The sequence below is a fragment of the Geotrypetes seraphini genome, chromosome 9 (genome assembly GCF_902459505.1).
Source record: "Geotrypetes seraphini chromosome 9, aGeoSer1.1, whole genome shotgun sequence".
Classification (NCBI taxonomy): domain Eukaryota; kingdom Metazoa; phylum Chordata; class Amphibia; order Gymnophiona; family Dermophiidae; genus Geotrypetes; species Geotrypetes seraphini.
In genome coordinates, this window is record NC_047092.1 from 12290727 (window position 1) to 12305315 (window position 14589).

Here is a 14589-nt window from a genome sequence, read left to right on the forward strand (position 1 = left end):
CTGCAAAGTTGATTTATGGAAAAAGCAAATTCGACCACGTGACTCCATTGCTTTTGAGACTCCATGGGCTTCCAGTTTATCTCAGAATCCAGTTTAAATGTATATATATATTATTTTTAAAATTTTATATGGTATTTTTATTCCTCTTGCTCCTCTTCTATGGAATGTCTATAGATTTTCATATGCGAGAGGCACTCAACGATTTAAACTTTCCCTCCCTTCTAGGAAAGTAATTAAAAGAGTCAAGAATTTCAGCCTTTCTCTGGCTTTTAAATTTCCCCAATTATGGAATGAACTTCCTTTAATTTTGAGATGTCCCAACTCTTTCCAATCTTTCCGTAAATCTTTAAAAACGTTTCTATAAGCTAAACATTTTGAAAATTAATCCCCCTGTACTTTAGCATATTTTTGAACTTATTGTTAACCGTGTCGAGCTTTCTCTGGTTGAAGACCCGGTACATAAAGTTAAGTTTTAGTTTAGTTTAGATAGGGTTGCCAGATTTTACGATTATAAAATCTGGACACCCTAGACCTGCTGCCCCAGTCCCGCCCTAGCTCCGCCCCCTGCTGCCTGCTTTGCCTGCTGACGTGATTGAGAGGAGGCTTTTCAAAACCCGGACAAAGTGCCGGGTTTTATAAAGCCGTCCGGGAAAATCTGGATTTCTCCAATCAAATCCCCAACATAGAACCTTGGAGAGAGCGGGAGCCAGAAGGCCTTGAGCATGTGCAGATGCTCAAGGCCCAGCATAGATCAGCGGCAGGCTCTTTTGGCACCAGCACCTCCTATGGGTGCATTGTTCAAAGTGTCTGTTCCCCACATCTAGTAGGCCGATTAGGAAAGTTAGCCTGAGTCTTCAAAGGAATGGCTCCCCCCCTCCCCCCCTTCGAGTATTTTCCATTTTCTTGTCATCATCATTGTGGGTTTATATGTGAGAACTGCTTACGGATTCCAAAGAATGTAATTAAGGCTCCGCTAATGAAGTTTAAACAAGCCGTGTCATAAATATGGCAGTAAGGAAGGAAAGGAAAGGTCAACAGTGATGGCTTTATCATATTATATGGTGTTGTAGCGAGGGTGACATCCCACTTGTCATAGCAGCCTGCTTGTGTCTGCTGTGGACCTTTTTACGTAAATGCCGGCCCAATCTTTCATAGACTTGTACTGGAACTGTCATCGTATATGCCTCTCATGCAGAGTCTCCATCTGGATTATCTCCCCTCCCCCCCTTTTTAAAATATGCTTTTTTTCCCTAGTCTCCATCCCTTCCTTAGGCCTTTGCATCACCTCTTATATGCCTGTTCTTCATTGCAATTTAAATTTCCTAAGGATATGTCTGAAGAACATAATTTTAAAAGCCGGCACTTAAGCTTTCCTGTGAAGTCTGTGTCAACTTTAATGCCAATATGCAAAGTGATTTAACCAGCCAGAAACAGCTCCTGGATGATTAATCACTTGTTTGGGGTTAACCGCTAATTTTCAGCGGCTTTTAACCAGTTAGTGCCAGTGAAAATAACTGGTTACTTTGTCCTTCCCACCCCCAGGCAAACGTCCTGTTAGAGCAGTGTTTTTCAACCGCTGTTCCGCGGCACACTAGTGTGCCGCGAGATGTTGCCTGGTGTGCCGCAGGGCCGCCATCAGGGCAGTACTACCAGTCCTGCATTCAGGGGCCCGGAGCTGACAGGGGGCCCGAGGCAGGGGCGCCAGTAGCTCGCCAAGGCAAAGTGAGTCGATCACCCAGGTCTCACTTTGTCTTGGCGATCTATCGAGCCGATAAGTCTTCTTCTCCCCGACGTCAATTCTGCAGTCGGAGAGGAAGTTCGGGCCAGCCAATCGCTGCCTGGCTGGGCGGAACTTCCTCTCCGATTGCAGAATTGACGTCAGGGAGAGCATGCGTCGGCGTCGGCTTTGGGGCCTGTTATCCATTGGTGGGTCCTGTTCCCCGATGGCAGCGGCAGTGGCAGTGGCTTGGGGAACGGCAGGGAGAAAGAAAGAAAGGGGGCAGGCAGGGCAACAGAAGGAAAGAAGAGAAACAGAAAAAAAGAAAGAAAGGTCAGGGAGAGAGGAAGAAAAAGTTGGGGGAGGGAATGAGGTGTGGAGGAGAGAAAGCATACAGGCTGATAGAAGGGAAGAAAGATTGGATGCACAGTCAGAAGAAGAAAGTGCAACCAGAAATCACCAGACAAGGTAGGAAAAATGATTTTATTTTAAATTTAGCAAAGTGGAGGCAGTATTACCACAGTTTTCAAAGGAATTTGCCCAAATAACTTAATAGTTAACTGGGTAAATTCCCAGAGATGAAAACTTCCCTTCACTTACTATGCACAGTTCTGAATTTATATCTGCTGTCTATATTTTACAATATGGTCCCCTTTTACTAAACCGCAATAGTGTTTTTTAGCGCAGGGAGCCTATGAGCGTCAAGAGCAGCGCTGGGCATTCAGCGCAGCTCCCTGCGCTAAAAACTGCTATTGTGGTTTAATAAAAAGGATGGAGGGTATATTTGTCTATTTTTGTATGCTATAAAAACCAAATACAGAGAGAGACTGAGAGCTGTTGACGAAGAGCTACGTGTGTGTCTTTCTTCGATTCCAGCCAGAATATCAGCTTTGTGTTCAGCCAAACAGGCCCAGGTTTCGCCCTGAATAAAGTATTTTATAATTTTTCACTCTTCTGTTTACTTAATATTTCATAATAAAGTAATTATAAAATACCTTCTTTGTGTTTATTTGATTCCTATTCAAGAGAATTACTTTATATATAGTCAATATAGGCAGAGAGTTAAATTTTTTAACATTTTCTAATGGTGGTGTGCCTCGTGATTTTTTTCATGAAACAAGTGTGCCTTTGCCCCAAAAAGGTTGAAAAACACTGTGTTAGAGAGACTGGGACAAAGTATGAGGGTCGGTGTTTACAGAGAATGCCCAAAGCTGCAAAATGCGAGCAAGTAAAGTATAATACAAGTACTAAGCTCAATGAGAATACGTGAGAAAGCCAAAGGGAAATACTGCAGGGACGATGCACTTGATGACACGTCTTTATTTCAATCAATAAACGTTGTAAAGATGTGGTACACCTACGTGATAAAGAAACAGGGACCTGACCCAACCGGAAAAAAGTCACGTTAATACCCTGAGGAAGCCACTAGACTGCGGCGAAACGGGTTCCCGCTGGATATGATATACGGGGTTGGAGCAGCGACATCAATTAGTCCGCTGTTCAACAATTTATTACCCGACATCAGGTTAATAAGATAAGCGCCAGTTTTTGGCTTCATTTAATGTTACATTTGCTATTTGCACAGCCTTTTTGCACTACTAGGCCAGCTATTGCACTAGCCACTTGGTAATTGCTATTTGCACAGTCTTGCACAGCTTTTTGAAAAATCATATAAAAATATTTATTTATTTATCTTTTTAATGAAAAACTACTAAAAAAATACTATCTGTGGAGTGGTTTTAATACTAATATTTATTGAATACTGATGAATTAAGTCAAAAATCTAAATATGAAGGTTTTTTGATCAATGAAAGATACCCACGCCACATTTCCATTACTGGATGATATTATTATGATCCTGGGAGTGGCAAGTCTGAGATCTTTTCCCTCATTTTGATTGATATCATCTGATTAGATGTTTTTTTTGCTCAATAGATTAACCTTTTGTGGATCTAGTTATTAGTGGTTAATCTTCCTCCCTTTCTTTGTACTATCCGTGTTTCGACTAACACTTCTTCCTCAGGGGTCCAATGAGTTACTGAGAGGACCACATAAACAACGTGCAAATAAACCGGAACTCGTGGTGAGGCGTGAGTGCCGGGAAGAGCTGCGTATCAACTGGTGGCATGACATCGTACCATTGAGTTTACTTGACGGAACTTTTCTTGAAGGAAAAGGCATCTCAGAAATCCAAACCGTAGACTGATTGGATGTCTGTTGGTGACCAGTAGATTGTGATATCTTTCATTGATCCTAAAAACCTTTTTTATGCAAAAATTTTTATGTATTATTTTGATGTTAATAAAAATCAGAATTGTTTAATCTTTACATTCTCATTTGACTGAAAATAATTGATTTTTATCCCAGTGATACTCAATGTAATGAAAATCACTGTGGGGCGTTTTAAGCAGAAAAGGCGGTTTTACCAAAAAATCAACTCATTCAACGTAGCAACGAAGTCTCTATGCAACTCAATTGGCACAGACCTTGAAGAAGCCCAACTGGTCAAACGGGTTATCAATTGCTATGTGGGGAGAGCAGAGCTTCCAAAAGCATCGTTGAGATAAGTGATTTTAGGGAGTAATTTCAGTTACATGCAGGGCAGGATTAATTCGTCGAGGGCCCCTAGGCACACTGGACCCACCCCCACCCCGCCCCACCATGCGCCCAGGCGGAAACAGGAAGCTGCGTCAGAGGGAAGCTTTGGGCAAGCAGCACTGCTTGCAAAATTACATTTCCCGTTGCCTTTCTTACCCGCGTTGCTTGCTTGTCTTACTTTCCGTCGATGGGGGGGCCACGTTGCTGATCGGGGGGGGGGGGGGGGCGCTGCCAATTGGGGGGGGGCCCGCATTGCTGATCGATGCTGGAGGGGCCCATTGCTGTTTGGAAAAAACAATATTGATGCGTTCTCCGTGTTACAAGACTTTCAAAGGTCACAGGCTCCCTTTCATCTGTACGCATGAGATGTCATGGAATGTCCGGCAACGGTGGACGCTGGAAGCTTCGCACCATTCGTAGCTTTGTTTCTGGTGTGATTCTGTCATCTAAAAAGGCAAGTGCCGCTGGGTGCTCGGACAGAAACCACGGATGTCTGGAAATGGCTGCGAGCGCCTTATTTGCAACAGTTTTTACCTGTGTAGTTTCTTCAACTTCCTAACTCAAGAGTCTATGCGTTGTGTCGGTATCCTGGCTCGATCCCATACCGCCAACGCCGACTCACACGCCAACTTATAGCTTTCCGCTAAAGGTTTTCCTTCGTCATACTGATGAAAATTGACCAGTCGATGAACATCCAAGGCCATGTGGCAATCTAGCAGTTTGACAGCTGACAGACTGATTTCCCAGATCACAAATTAGATGACGCCATGCAAACTAATTATGCACATTCATCTACATATACAACACACAGGCAAACAGCGCATGCTGGGTTGACCTCTAAATATGGTCTAATTGAGCTGCAATTTGACGCATGAGTAAGACATGCCAGGTGAACAAAAACAAGCCTTGCGGAAACAAGATTTGACAAGGTTGATTTTTTTTTCTTTGCATACTACCGTGGACCAGTTTTGGGGGTGCCCCAGGGTAGATCAGTGGAAGGGCAACACATTGCTCCCTCCTCCTCTCTCCCCCCCCCCCCCCACTAAGGTGCGCTAATCGGTTAGTGCACCTTAGTAAAAGAGAGCCATAATCTAAAAATAACATATAATCTAAAATAACTGTGTTTGCAATTACAGTTGCACTGATCCCACCAAAACAATTATCAAGTGCTAGAAATATTAAAGGCCTTTTGAAAATAAAATGCCTTTAATAAAGATTTAAGCCTTGGAAATGAAACTTCTAGATACCCAGGGGGTAATTCTGTAATGTACGTGCTGACTTTTCCTGGAGCGGTCACAGTAAGTTCCGAGGATGACCTTTAATTGCACTGTACCGTTATTAATTGGAAACTAGGAATAAACCCATGTAAATGCAGAGTATATCAAAGACCTCAACACCTGAAATTCTTTTAAGTATCTCTTTTTAGGGACTGATGCCTCAGGTTGATCAACTTTTTAAAAATTCTGGTCGCATGGGGAAATTAGGCCTCGACATTCAATGGTGGACTATGTCCTCATACGGATACGGAATATTCAGGGCCACACATGCATCTGTCTGCTGGATCTTAGGCCGATATTTATTTAGGACTCAAATAAGACACTTATGCAGACCCTGGCTGGAACCTGCATAAGTGGAAGTAGCTCTTCCACCCATTGATTCTAACACTCCCCTTCCTTCTCTCTCTCCAGAATCTAGTTTCCCCTCCCCCAACAAGACCCTCCACCCCCCCAAACTAGTTTTAAGATTCCTGGTAATCTAGGGGTAGTGTTACCAGATTTTACTATTGTAAAATCCGGACCCATGGCCCTGCCGCCAGCCCAGTCCACCTCAACCCGTTCTCTTTCTCGGAGATGCGTCGGGAGGGCATCTGAGCATGCTCGGGTGTGACGCGATGACATCCCCCGCATGCACGTGGCGTCACCGCATTGCATCCGGCTTTGCCATTGAATATCTTTGGTGTCCAGGTAATTGTTGGCCTCACCCAGGCTCTTTCCCTGTTAACACCCCACTCCTGTCCAGATTTACCATTAGTGCTGAAATTCAGCGGTACCACCCGGTTATGTGCAACTGAATATCAGCAGGCAGCCAGCCAGGAGCAATTTTACTAGGCAGGGAGTCTCTCGTGCCTGGGTAAATTGCTTTGAATGTTGACCCCCCCATTGCTTCCTGGTTCTGGGAGAGATTTTGCAGTGACCAGGTAGGAAGAAATCAGCGGATGAAAGCTAACCTTTCCACCCAGTTTTTGTAACTGGGGATGTCCTTGGCATATAGCAGTTTGTTGGAAGGCGAGTCTTTGCCCAGACGGTGCTCGGATGTGGAACAGGAGTCCATGAAGGTCTGAGCCACGACAGAAAGGCAGGCATCTGTAATGCTGTTCTTGTGGATGTCAAAGACAAACTGAGGATTCTTGATCACATTGACCCAGAACCTTAAAGGTAAGCTGACAAGAGATGACAAAGAAAACAATCGTTATTAATCAAATACTTGTGTAGGGGAAAACATATTGGTCCAACGTGAAAATGATTTTTAGACATAAAGATGTGCAGTGGTGTAGCAAGGGGGAGGGGCGATGTGCAGTGGCATAGCAAGAGAGAGGGGCGGTGTACAGTGGCATAGCAAGGGGGAGGGGCGATATGCAGTGGCATAGCAAGAGAGATGGGCGATGTGCAGTGGCATAGCAAGGGAAAGGGGTGATGTGCAGTGGCATAGCAAGGGGGAGGGGCAATGTGCAGTGGCATAGCAAGGGGGAGGAGTGATGTGCAGTGGCATAGCAAGAGAGAGGGCGATGTGCAGTGGCATAGCAAGGGGGAGGGGTGATGTGCAGTGGCATAGCAAGGGGAAGGGGTGATGTGCAGTGGCATAGCAAGGGGGAGGGGTGATGTGCAGTGGCATAGCAAGAGAGAGGGGCGGTGTACAGTGGCATAGCAAGGGGGAGGGGCGATATGCAGTGGCATAGCAAGAGAGATGGGCGATGTGCAGTGGCATAGCAAGGGAAAGGGGTGATGTGCAGTGGCATAGCAAGGGGGAGGGGCAATGTGCAGTGGCATAGCAAGGGGGAGGAGTGATGTGCAGTGGCATAGCAAGAGAGAGGGCGATGTGCAGTGGCATAGCAAGGGGGAGGGGTGATGTGCAGTGGCATAGCAAGGGGGAGGGGCGATGTGCAGTGGCATAGCAAGAGAGAGGGGCGATGTGTAGTGGCATAGCAAGGGGAAGGGGCGATGTACAGTGGCATAGCAAGGGGGGAGGCGATGTGCAGTGGCATAGCAAGAGAGGGGCAATGTGCAGTGACATAGCAAGGGGAAGGGGTGATGTGCAGTGACATAGCAAGGGGGAGGGGCAATGTGCAGTGGCATAGCAAGGGGGAGGGGTGATGTGCAGTGACATAGCAAGGGGGAGGGGCGATGTGCAGTGGCATAGCAAGAGAGAGGGGCGATGTGTAGTGGCATAGCAAGGGGAAGGGGCGATGTGCAGTGGCATAGCAAGGGGGGAAGGCGATGTGCAGTGGCATAGCAAGAGAGGGGCAATGTGCAGTGACATAGCAAGGGGGAGGGGCAATGTGCAGTGGAATAGCAAGGGGGAGGGGTGATGTGCAGTGGCATAGCAAGAGAGAGAGGGTGATGTGCAGTGGCATAGCAAGGGGAAGGGGTGATGTGCAGTGGCATAGAAAGAGAGAGGGCGATGTGCAGTGGCATAGTAAGGGGGAGGGGCGATGTGCAGTGGCATAGCAAGGGGGAGAGGCGATGTGCAGTGGAATAGCAAGGGGGAGGGGCGATGTGCAGTGGCGTAGAAAGGAGGGAGGGGCGATGTGCAGTGGCATAGTAGGGGGAGGGGCGATATGCAGTGGTGTAGTAAGGGGAGGGGCGCTATGCAGTGGTGTAGTAAGGGGGAGGGACAATGTGCAGTGGTATAGCAAGGGGGAGGGGCGATGCACAGTGGCATTGTAAGGGGGGGCAGTCTGCCCCGGGCACTGTATTGGGAAGGGCGCTGGCATCTGTCCTCCTGTTCGGCCCACCCCCACTACCGCGTGCCCCTTCCCTCATACTTTTTTAACATTCGCGGCGCGAGCGGCGACCCCTAACCTGCTGCTCGCACCAGCATCAGCGCTTCCTTTGACATCACTTCCTGGAACCCCGCCTAGGAAGTGATGGCAGAGGAAGAGCTGACACGGGCACGAGCAACAGGTTGTGGGTGCTGCTCATGACACCCTTGTCAAAGAGGTATGGGGAAAAGGGAGGGGCGCGCACGGCAGGAGAGGGTGTGTAAGGAACGGGTGGGGGTGTGGGTGGCAGAGAAGGGAACAGGGAGGGACACCACCGCCCCAGGCGCCACTGTTCCTGTGCATAAGCATTGTAGGTAGCCATACATAGAAATGACCTTTTCTAGAACCCTAGTGGAAAAGTACCGCCATGCTTTGATGGGGTAATTGTAGAACCCTCTAATTAGACATGTTCATGCATATATCTAAATAAAGGATTTCATATATAATAAAAACCCCAGGAGCCAAGGAAAATGGTTCAGACACTTCACAACAATAAATAAAGTGAGTTAAGTTCAATGTGATGGGGGGGGGGAGTCCTCAGTTTACACAACGAAACGCTAGAAAAACCAAAGTGTCAGCTGTCGCTCTTTATAGCCACTCAGGGTTAGGAGGTGTAACATTTTAAGGCTTGTTTTTATTGTATTTTAAAAATACAATACATAAATCTTGCCTAAAAACTTAGGTCCGCTTTTATCAAGCTGCGGAAGAGTGTTTTAGCGTGAGTTGGCAAGGGAAATGCGCCAACGCTCATAGGAATTGAATGAACGTTGGCGCATTTACCTCGCCGTCCCGCTCTAAAACACTCCACCGCAGCTCGATAAAAGGGGGGGGGGGCCTTAGTACCGATTACAAACATTGGTATAAAAAGACAAGGCACAGACATCCCTGACAATGCAAAGATAATATTTTTTAAAAAATGGTAAACTAGACCTTCAGGAATTTACAAAATCTTACGTAAGAAGGTTCTAAGGGCTCCTTAGGGCCTTAACTCGCAGAATAGCGCATGCTAGACCTTAACGCCAGCATTGATCTGGCGCACCTTAGTAAAAGGAGCCTTAAGTCTTACAATCAATGGCAAAGAAATTCCAAGGTTTGATTGCCTGATAAACGAGATGCAGCAAAAAGCTTGACTGTAACGTATTTGATTTGTGGATGGGAAAAGGAACTAAAGATTACTTCTTGTGCGAGAACATTTAGACAAGGATGGACATGGCAAAAAAGTTCAAACTTAACAGGCCGTGGCTTAGTGGGCCTGGTTTTTATGCAGCCTCATCTGGGGCAGCCTCCTTGGAGCGGCTGGGGCACGGGCAGTGTGTCTGGGAGGGAATGCATGGATGGGAGAACATCGCAGGGGAGGAGACATAGGCATCCTGGGACTCTTCCCTGAAGAAGCCCTTTCTGGAAACGTCAATCTCTCCTCCTAAACTTACTTGCTCCACTTCATCACTGACGCTGAAACCGTGGATTGAAGACAAAGTTTTATTTTATTTTTCTTTCCAGCTTATGATTTATCTTTAATCTTATCTATTGTTTTGCCTTTTGTCATTGTTTTGTTCTATTTCTATCATTTAAATTTCTCCAGAATTCTACTGTTCAACGGCTCCCCCTTCTGCTTCTATTCCTTTCTCTCCTCTCTTCTACCTTCCAAAGTATTTAGATCAATGCTGTCTTGTTAAAATGTTTATTTTATTTTTATTTTTCCTCTAACTCTACTTTTCACTTCTCTATTACCCTCCAGGTACTTTAGTTAGATTGTGAGCCTTCGGGACAGTAAGGGAATTTTTCAAGTACCTTTCTTATTTCTAATCTTAATGTATATTTTCTGTAAACCGCTTAGAACCTAACGGATGTAGCGGTATATAAGAAATAAATTACATTACATTACATTATTTGCCCACTAAGCCCCCTGGCCACTTAAGTTCCCAAATACTGGGGCTTAAGTGGTCATGTTCCCAAAACGAGCCCAATATCACCAGCTTATTTTTGGTTGGTTCTAACCAGTTAAATGTTGCTGGAAACGCCCAGTTAGCCAGTGAGGCATGAGTTAACCGGTCGGCAGCCATTCCCAGCCGGTTAACTCACATTGAACGTTGGCCGGCTACTTTTCTGTATACATTAGGCTTAAAATAGACACCAGATGCCTTTTATAGAACTTCCCCCCTTCTCGTCCCTCTGGTTGTTTGCCGCCGCAAGCAACAACTTTAACGTGCTCCTCGCGACCTCGTCGTCTCTCTCCCGCTGACGTCACTTCTGGTTGCCACACGTAGGAAGTAACGTCACTGGGAGAGACGACGGGGTCGCGAGGAGCACGTTGACGTTCTTGTTGCTCGCGGCGGTACTAGAGGTCTGGGGGAAGGGAAGAGGGAGCTCGTGCGGCAGAGGAGTTCGGGGAAGGAGTGTGTGGGGGGGGTGGAGATGAGGATGGGGGAGGGGCGCCTCTCACCCTCGCTACGCCATTGTGCCTAGGGATTCTAAGGGGCCCTTTTACTAAAGCTTGGCATGCACTAATACCATGTGGATGAAACAGGAAGTGCTGTCTGTTAGCGTGTGCTGCACTTTAAAAAAAGGTTCAGCGGCATACCGAGGGAGGTTGGCGCCCGGCATCAACACGCCAAGCACCCCCCACCCCCGCGCGTCTCTTGAAATGTTTGCCAGCATAAGCAGCATCTTCCACCCGCTGCTCTCGCTGGCCTCGGCTCTTTTCTGACATCACATCCTGGTCCCGTGACCAGGAAGTGACATCGGAAGGGAGCCCCAAGTAGCACGTGGAAGATGCTCCTCGTTCCAGTGAACATTTAAAGAGGTATGCAAGGGGCGGAGAGGAGGAGAGGCACCAGAGCTGGTGCTCCCCCCCCCCTCGCCCCACTACACCACTGAAAGGGCTCCTATGTATGCACTTGAACCTAAGAACATCAGAGTTACCAGACTGGGACAGACTGAATGTCCATCAGTGTAGTAACGTAATAAAGGATGGCAGATAAAGACCGGAACGGCCCATCCAGTCTGCCCTATAATCACAATTTCAAGCCCAGTATCATAAATTTAATTAGGGCTGCGTTTTGATCAAAATTTTTTTAATAACATATAGAGGTCCTTTTATCAAGCTGCAGTAGGGGCTTATCGAGCGCAATACCACGTGTTAAGCCGCTAACGCCTGCATTGAGCAGGCGTTAGTTTTTTAGCCGACCGCGGGGGTTAGCGCGTGATGAAATGTCCGACGCGCTAACCCTGCTAGCGTGGCTTGATAAAAGGAGCCCATAATAATAATAAAAAGTTTATATACCGCAGGACCGTAAAGTTCTATGCGGTTTACAATAGATAAAAATAATACAAATTGAGTAAAACTTACAAAGTTAAAAACTAGTAACTAAAAGCCTTTAAAGATCGGTTATTGTATAAGATTTTCAAAATCAGCTACCTAAGTGCTTCAAGAACAAATATGTTTTTAGGTGTTTCCTAAATGCCTCATAAGTAGTAGTAAGCAAAAATAAATGTTCCAAATCTTTATTTGCAATTAATCGTGCAATTAAAGGTATTTTTTCAATTTGCTTTTCCCATTGCAGCTCCTTGCGACTCTGTGCAAGCCACCAAGCCCTCCGCTGCCCAAGGAGCTGCAAAGAGGAAAAAAACAACAACAAAACATACCTTTAATTGCACGATTAATTGTGCTCACAAATTTGAATCACAATGCAACCCTAAAAAAATAAATTAAAGAACAAAAAGTAAGGTAAGGTAAAAAAACACAAAATACAACGTGAATAATGACAAATTAAAGAATCTAAAAAAGCATGAAGGGTAGCTCTAAATAGCCTACATCAGAAAAGCATCTGCCACGGAAACTAGCACATATATACTAGTATTTTAGCCTGTTACATTAACGGGTGCTAGAATATATATCTGTGTGTCTTTATTTCTGTCTCTCTCTCCCTCCCGCTGTCTGTCTCTCTCCCTGGCCCCCTTTGTCTGTCGGTCTTTCTGTGCCTCTCCCTGCCCCCTGTGTCTTTCTTCTTTTCTTTCTATCTGTCTCTCTCCCTTCCTCCTATGCAGCAGCATTTCTCTCCCACCACTTCCCTGTGCAGCAGCCACAGCAGCACCTCTCCCCCTCCATTTCCCTCCCCCCACACCACTTCCCTGTGCAGCAGCAGCGTTTCCCCTACCCCTCCTTTCCCTTCCTGCGGTCTGGCCGGCTCCCTTAGTCCCTTACCACCCCCCCTTCCCTTCCCGCTGTCCCGACAAACCTTCCGATTCCAGCAGCGTCTGCAGCACTCTACACACTGCTGCTTCGGGGCCTTCTACTGCCCAGCTAAATCAGGGCAGTGGAAGGCCCCGAAGCAGCGTGTGTAGAGTGCTGCAGACGCTGCTTGAATCGGAAGGTTTCAGGACCCGCAGCCCTTGCCGGACCCGAAGCGAGCTCTGGGGGTTTTTGTTTTTTTGACACGGGCCCAGCCAGAGCAGGAGGAGAAGCCTGGGAGGCAGGAATTAAAGTCCATTCCGGCCCCCACTGATGTCGCCCTGGCCAGTTCACATCCTTCAGACGGCAAGAGCCGCCGCGGCCGACAGGCTGCGCGCCGCCACTTGCATGCGCACTCCTACCTGTGGGTCTCTACAGCGCACGGAAAACGGGAGCACGCAGGTGGGAGTGCACATGCGCGCTTAGGGCTTTATTATATTAGATACGGTATGTGAGTTCCATCCTGTTTTTGCACAAATATACCACTACGATCCCTCTCTTTTACTAAAGTGTGCCAATCGAATTAGCACGCACTAAACGCTAATGCGTCCATAGACTAACATGCACGCGTTAGCGGTTAGCGCACCTTAGTAAAAGACGGCCAATATTTTATAGAAGGCCATGGGTAAAACAGACTTTGTACATAGACCAAGCTGTATAAAATGAGCCCCCATGAAGTTATGCACAATTGCAGCTTTTGCAAATGGTTTCTTTTTATCTACTGAGTCTGATTAGCCACAAAGAAAGGCTGTAACGGCAGCACCATGTTGAAAATGAAAGGACAAGAATTGATGATTCGCTAGAATTGGATTGCAGGGCTAAAGCAAACTTGGGAATTCAGCCCGGGAAAGTGAGTTTGACCTGTCACCAGTTAATGGAAAACAATCAATAGACGAGTGGCCTGGCTAGCGCAGAGTAAATTACACCTGTTCCGCTCGTGTACGGGGTTGTAAACGAGAGGGCGGCAGAAGGACAGCAACTGTTGCACATCTGGGGGCATTTCCAGCTGAGGACGTCAAATTCCAGCCAACCCTGGTTCAACCTGCTGACCTCCACAGAAGAATGGGGCGGGTTTCGTTCATGTCCAGCGCTGCGTACGCCTTTCAGCGCTATATAAGAGATTAGTAGCCGGGGAATAGCGCGTGCTAAAATGCTGCAGGCGCTACCCCCGCCTCCTTTTAAGCAGGAGGTAGTTTTTCGGCTAGCACGCACGTGCTAAAAATGCCAGCGCACCTTCGTAAAAGGAGCCCTAAGACATTCATAAAATTACTCTTTAGCGACATAAAAACCCTACCAAGTAAACAGTGTGTGGCGCAGGGATTAGAGCTACAGCCTCAGCACCCTGAGGTTGTGGGTTCAAACCCACGCTGCTCCTTGTGACCCTGGGCAAGTCACTTAAGCCCCCCATTGCCCCAGGTACATTAGGTGGATTGTGAGCCCACCGGGACAGACAGGGAAAAATGCTTGAGGACCTGAATAAATGCATGGAAATGTTTCTGAGCTCCCCTGGGAGAACAGTAATAAATAAATAATGTGAAAAGTTTCAGCCTCTGATAACCAGAGCTGGTATTGTGACATCATAATGCCTCATCCACCAATAAGAGCCAACCTCATCAGTGATGTCACAATGGCTTGATTGTCCTATTCGTGGTTCACTTTTAGTACATTTTGATTTCTAGAGTGGTGCAGTGGTTAAAGCTACAGCCTCAGCACCCTGAGGTTGTGGGTTCAAACCCACGCTGCTCCTTGTGACCCTGGGCAAGTCACTTAAGCCCCCCATTGCCCCAGGTACATTAGATAGATTGTGAGCCTGCAGGGACAGACAGGGAAAAATACTTGAGGACCTGAATAAATTCATATAAACCATTTTGAGCTCCCTGGGGAGAACAGTACAGAAAAATTGAATGAATAAATAATGTAAAAGGTTTCAGCCTCTGATAACCATAGCTGGTATTGTGACATCACAATGCTTCATTCCACCAATAAGAGCCAACCTCATCAGTG

At 46.7% G+C, this 14589-nt stretch overlaps 1 protein-coding gene across 2 annotated transcripts in view; it reads right to left on the reverse strand.

The window, feature by feature from the left end:
- Window positions 1–14589, reverse strand: part of PLXNA4 (plexin A4) — a 1110463-nt gene that overhangs the window by 39043 nt on the left and 1056831 nt on the right. For both annotated transcript variants that reach the window (XM_033958729.1, XM_033958728.1), the window contains exon 30: window positions 6543–6755. In XM_033958729.1, coding sequence (XP_033814620.1) covers window positions 6543–6755 — 213 coding nt within the window. The remainder of the gene's footprint in view (window positions 1–6542; window positions 6756–14589) is intronic.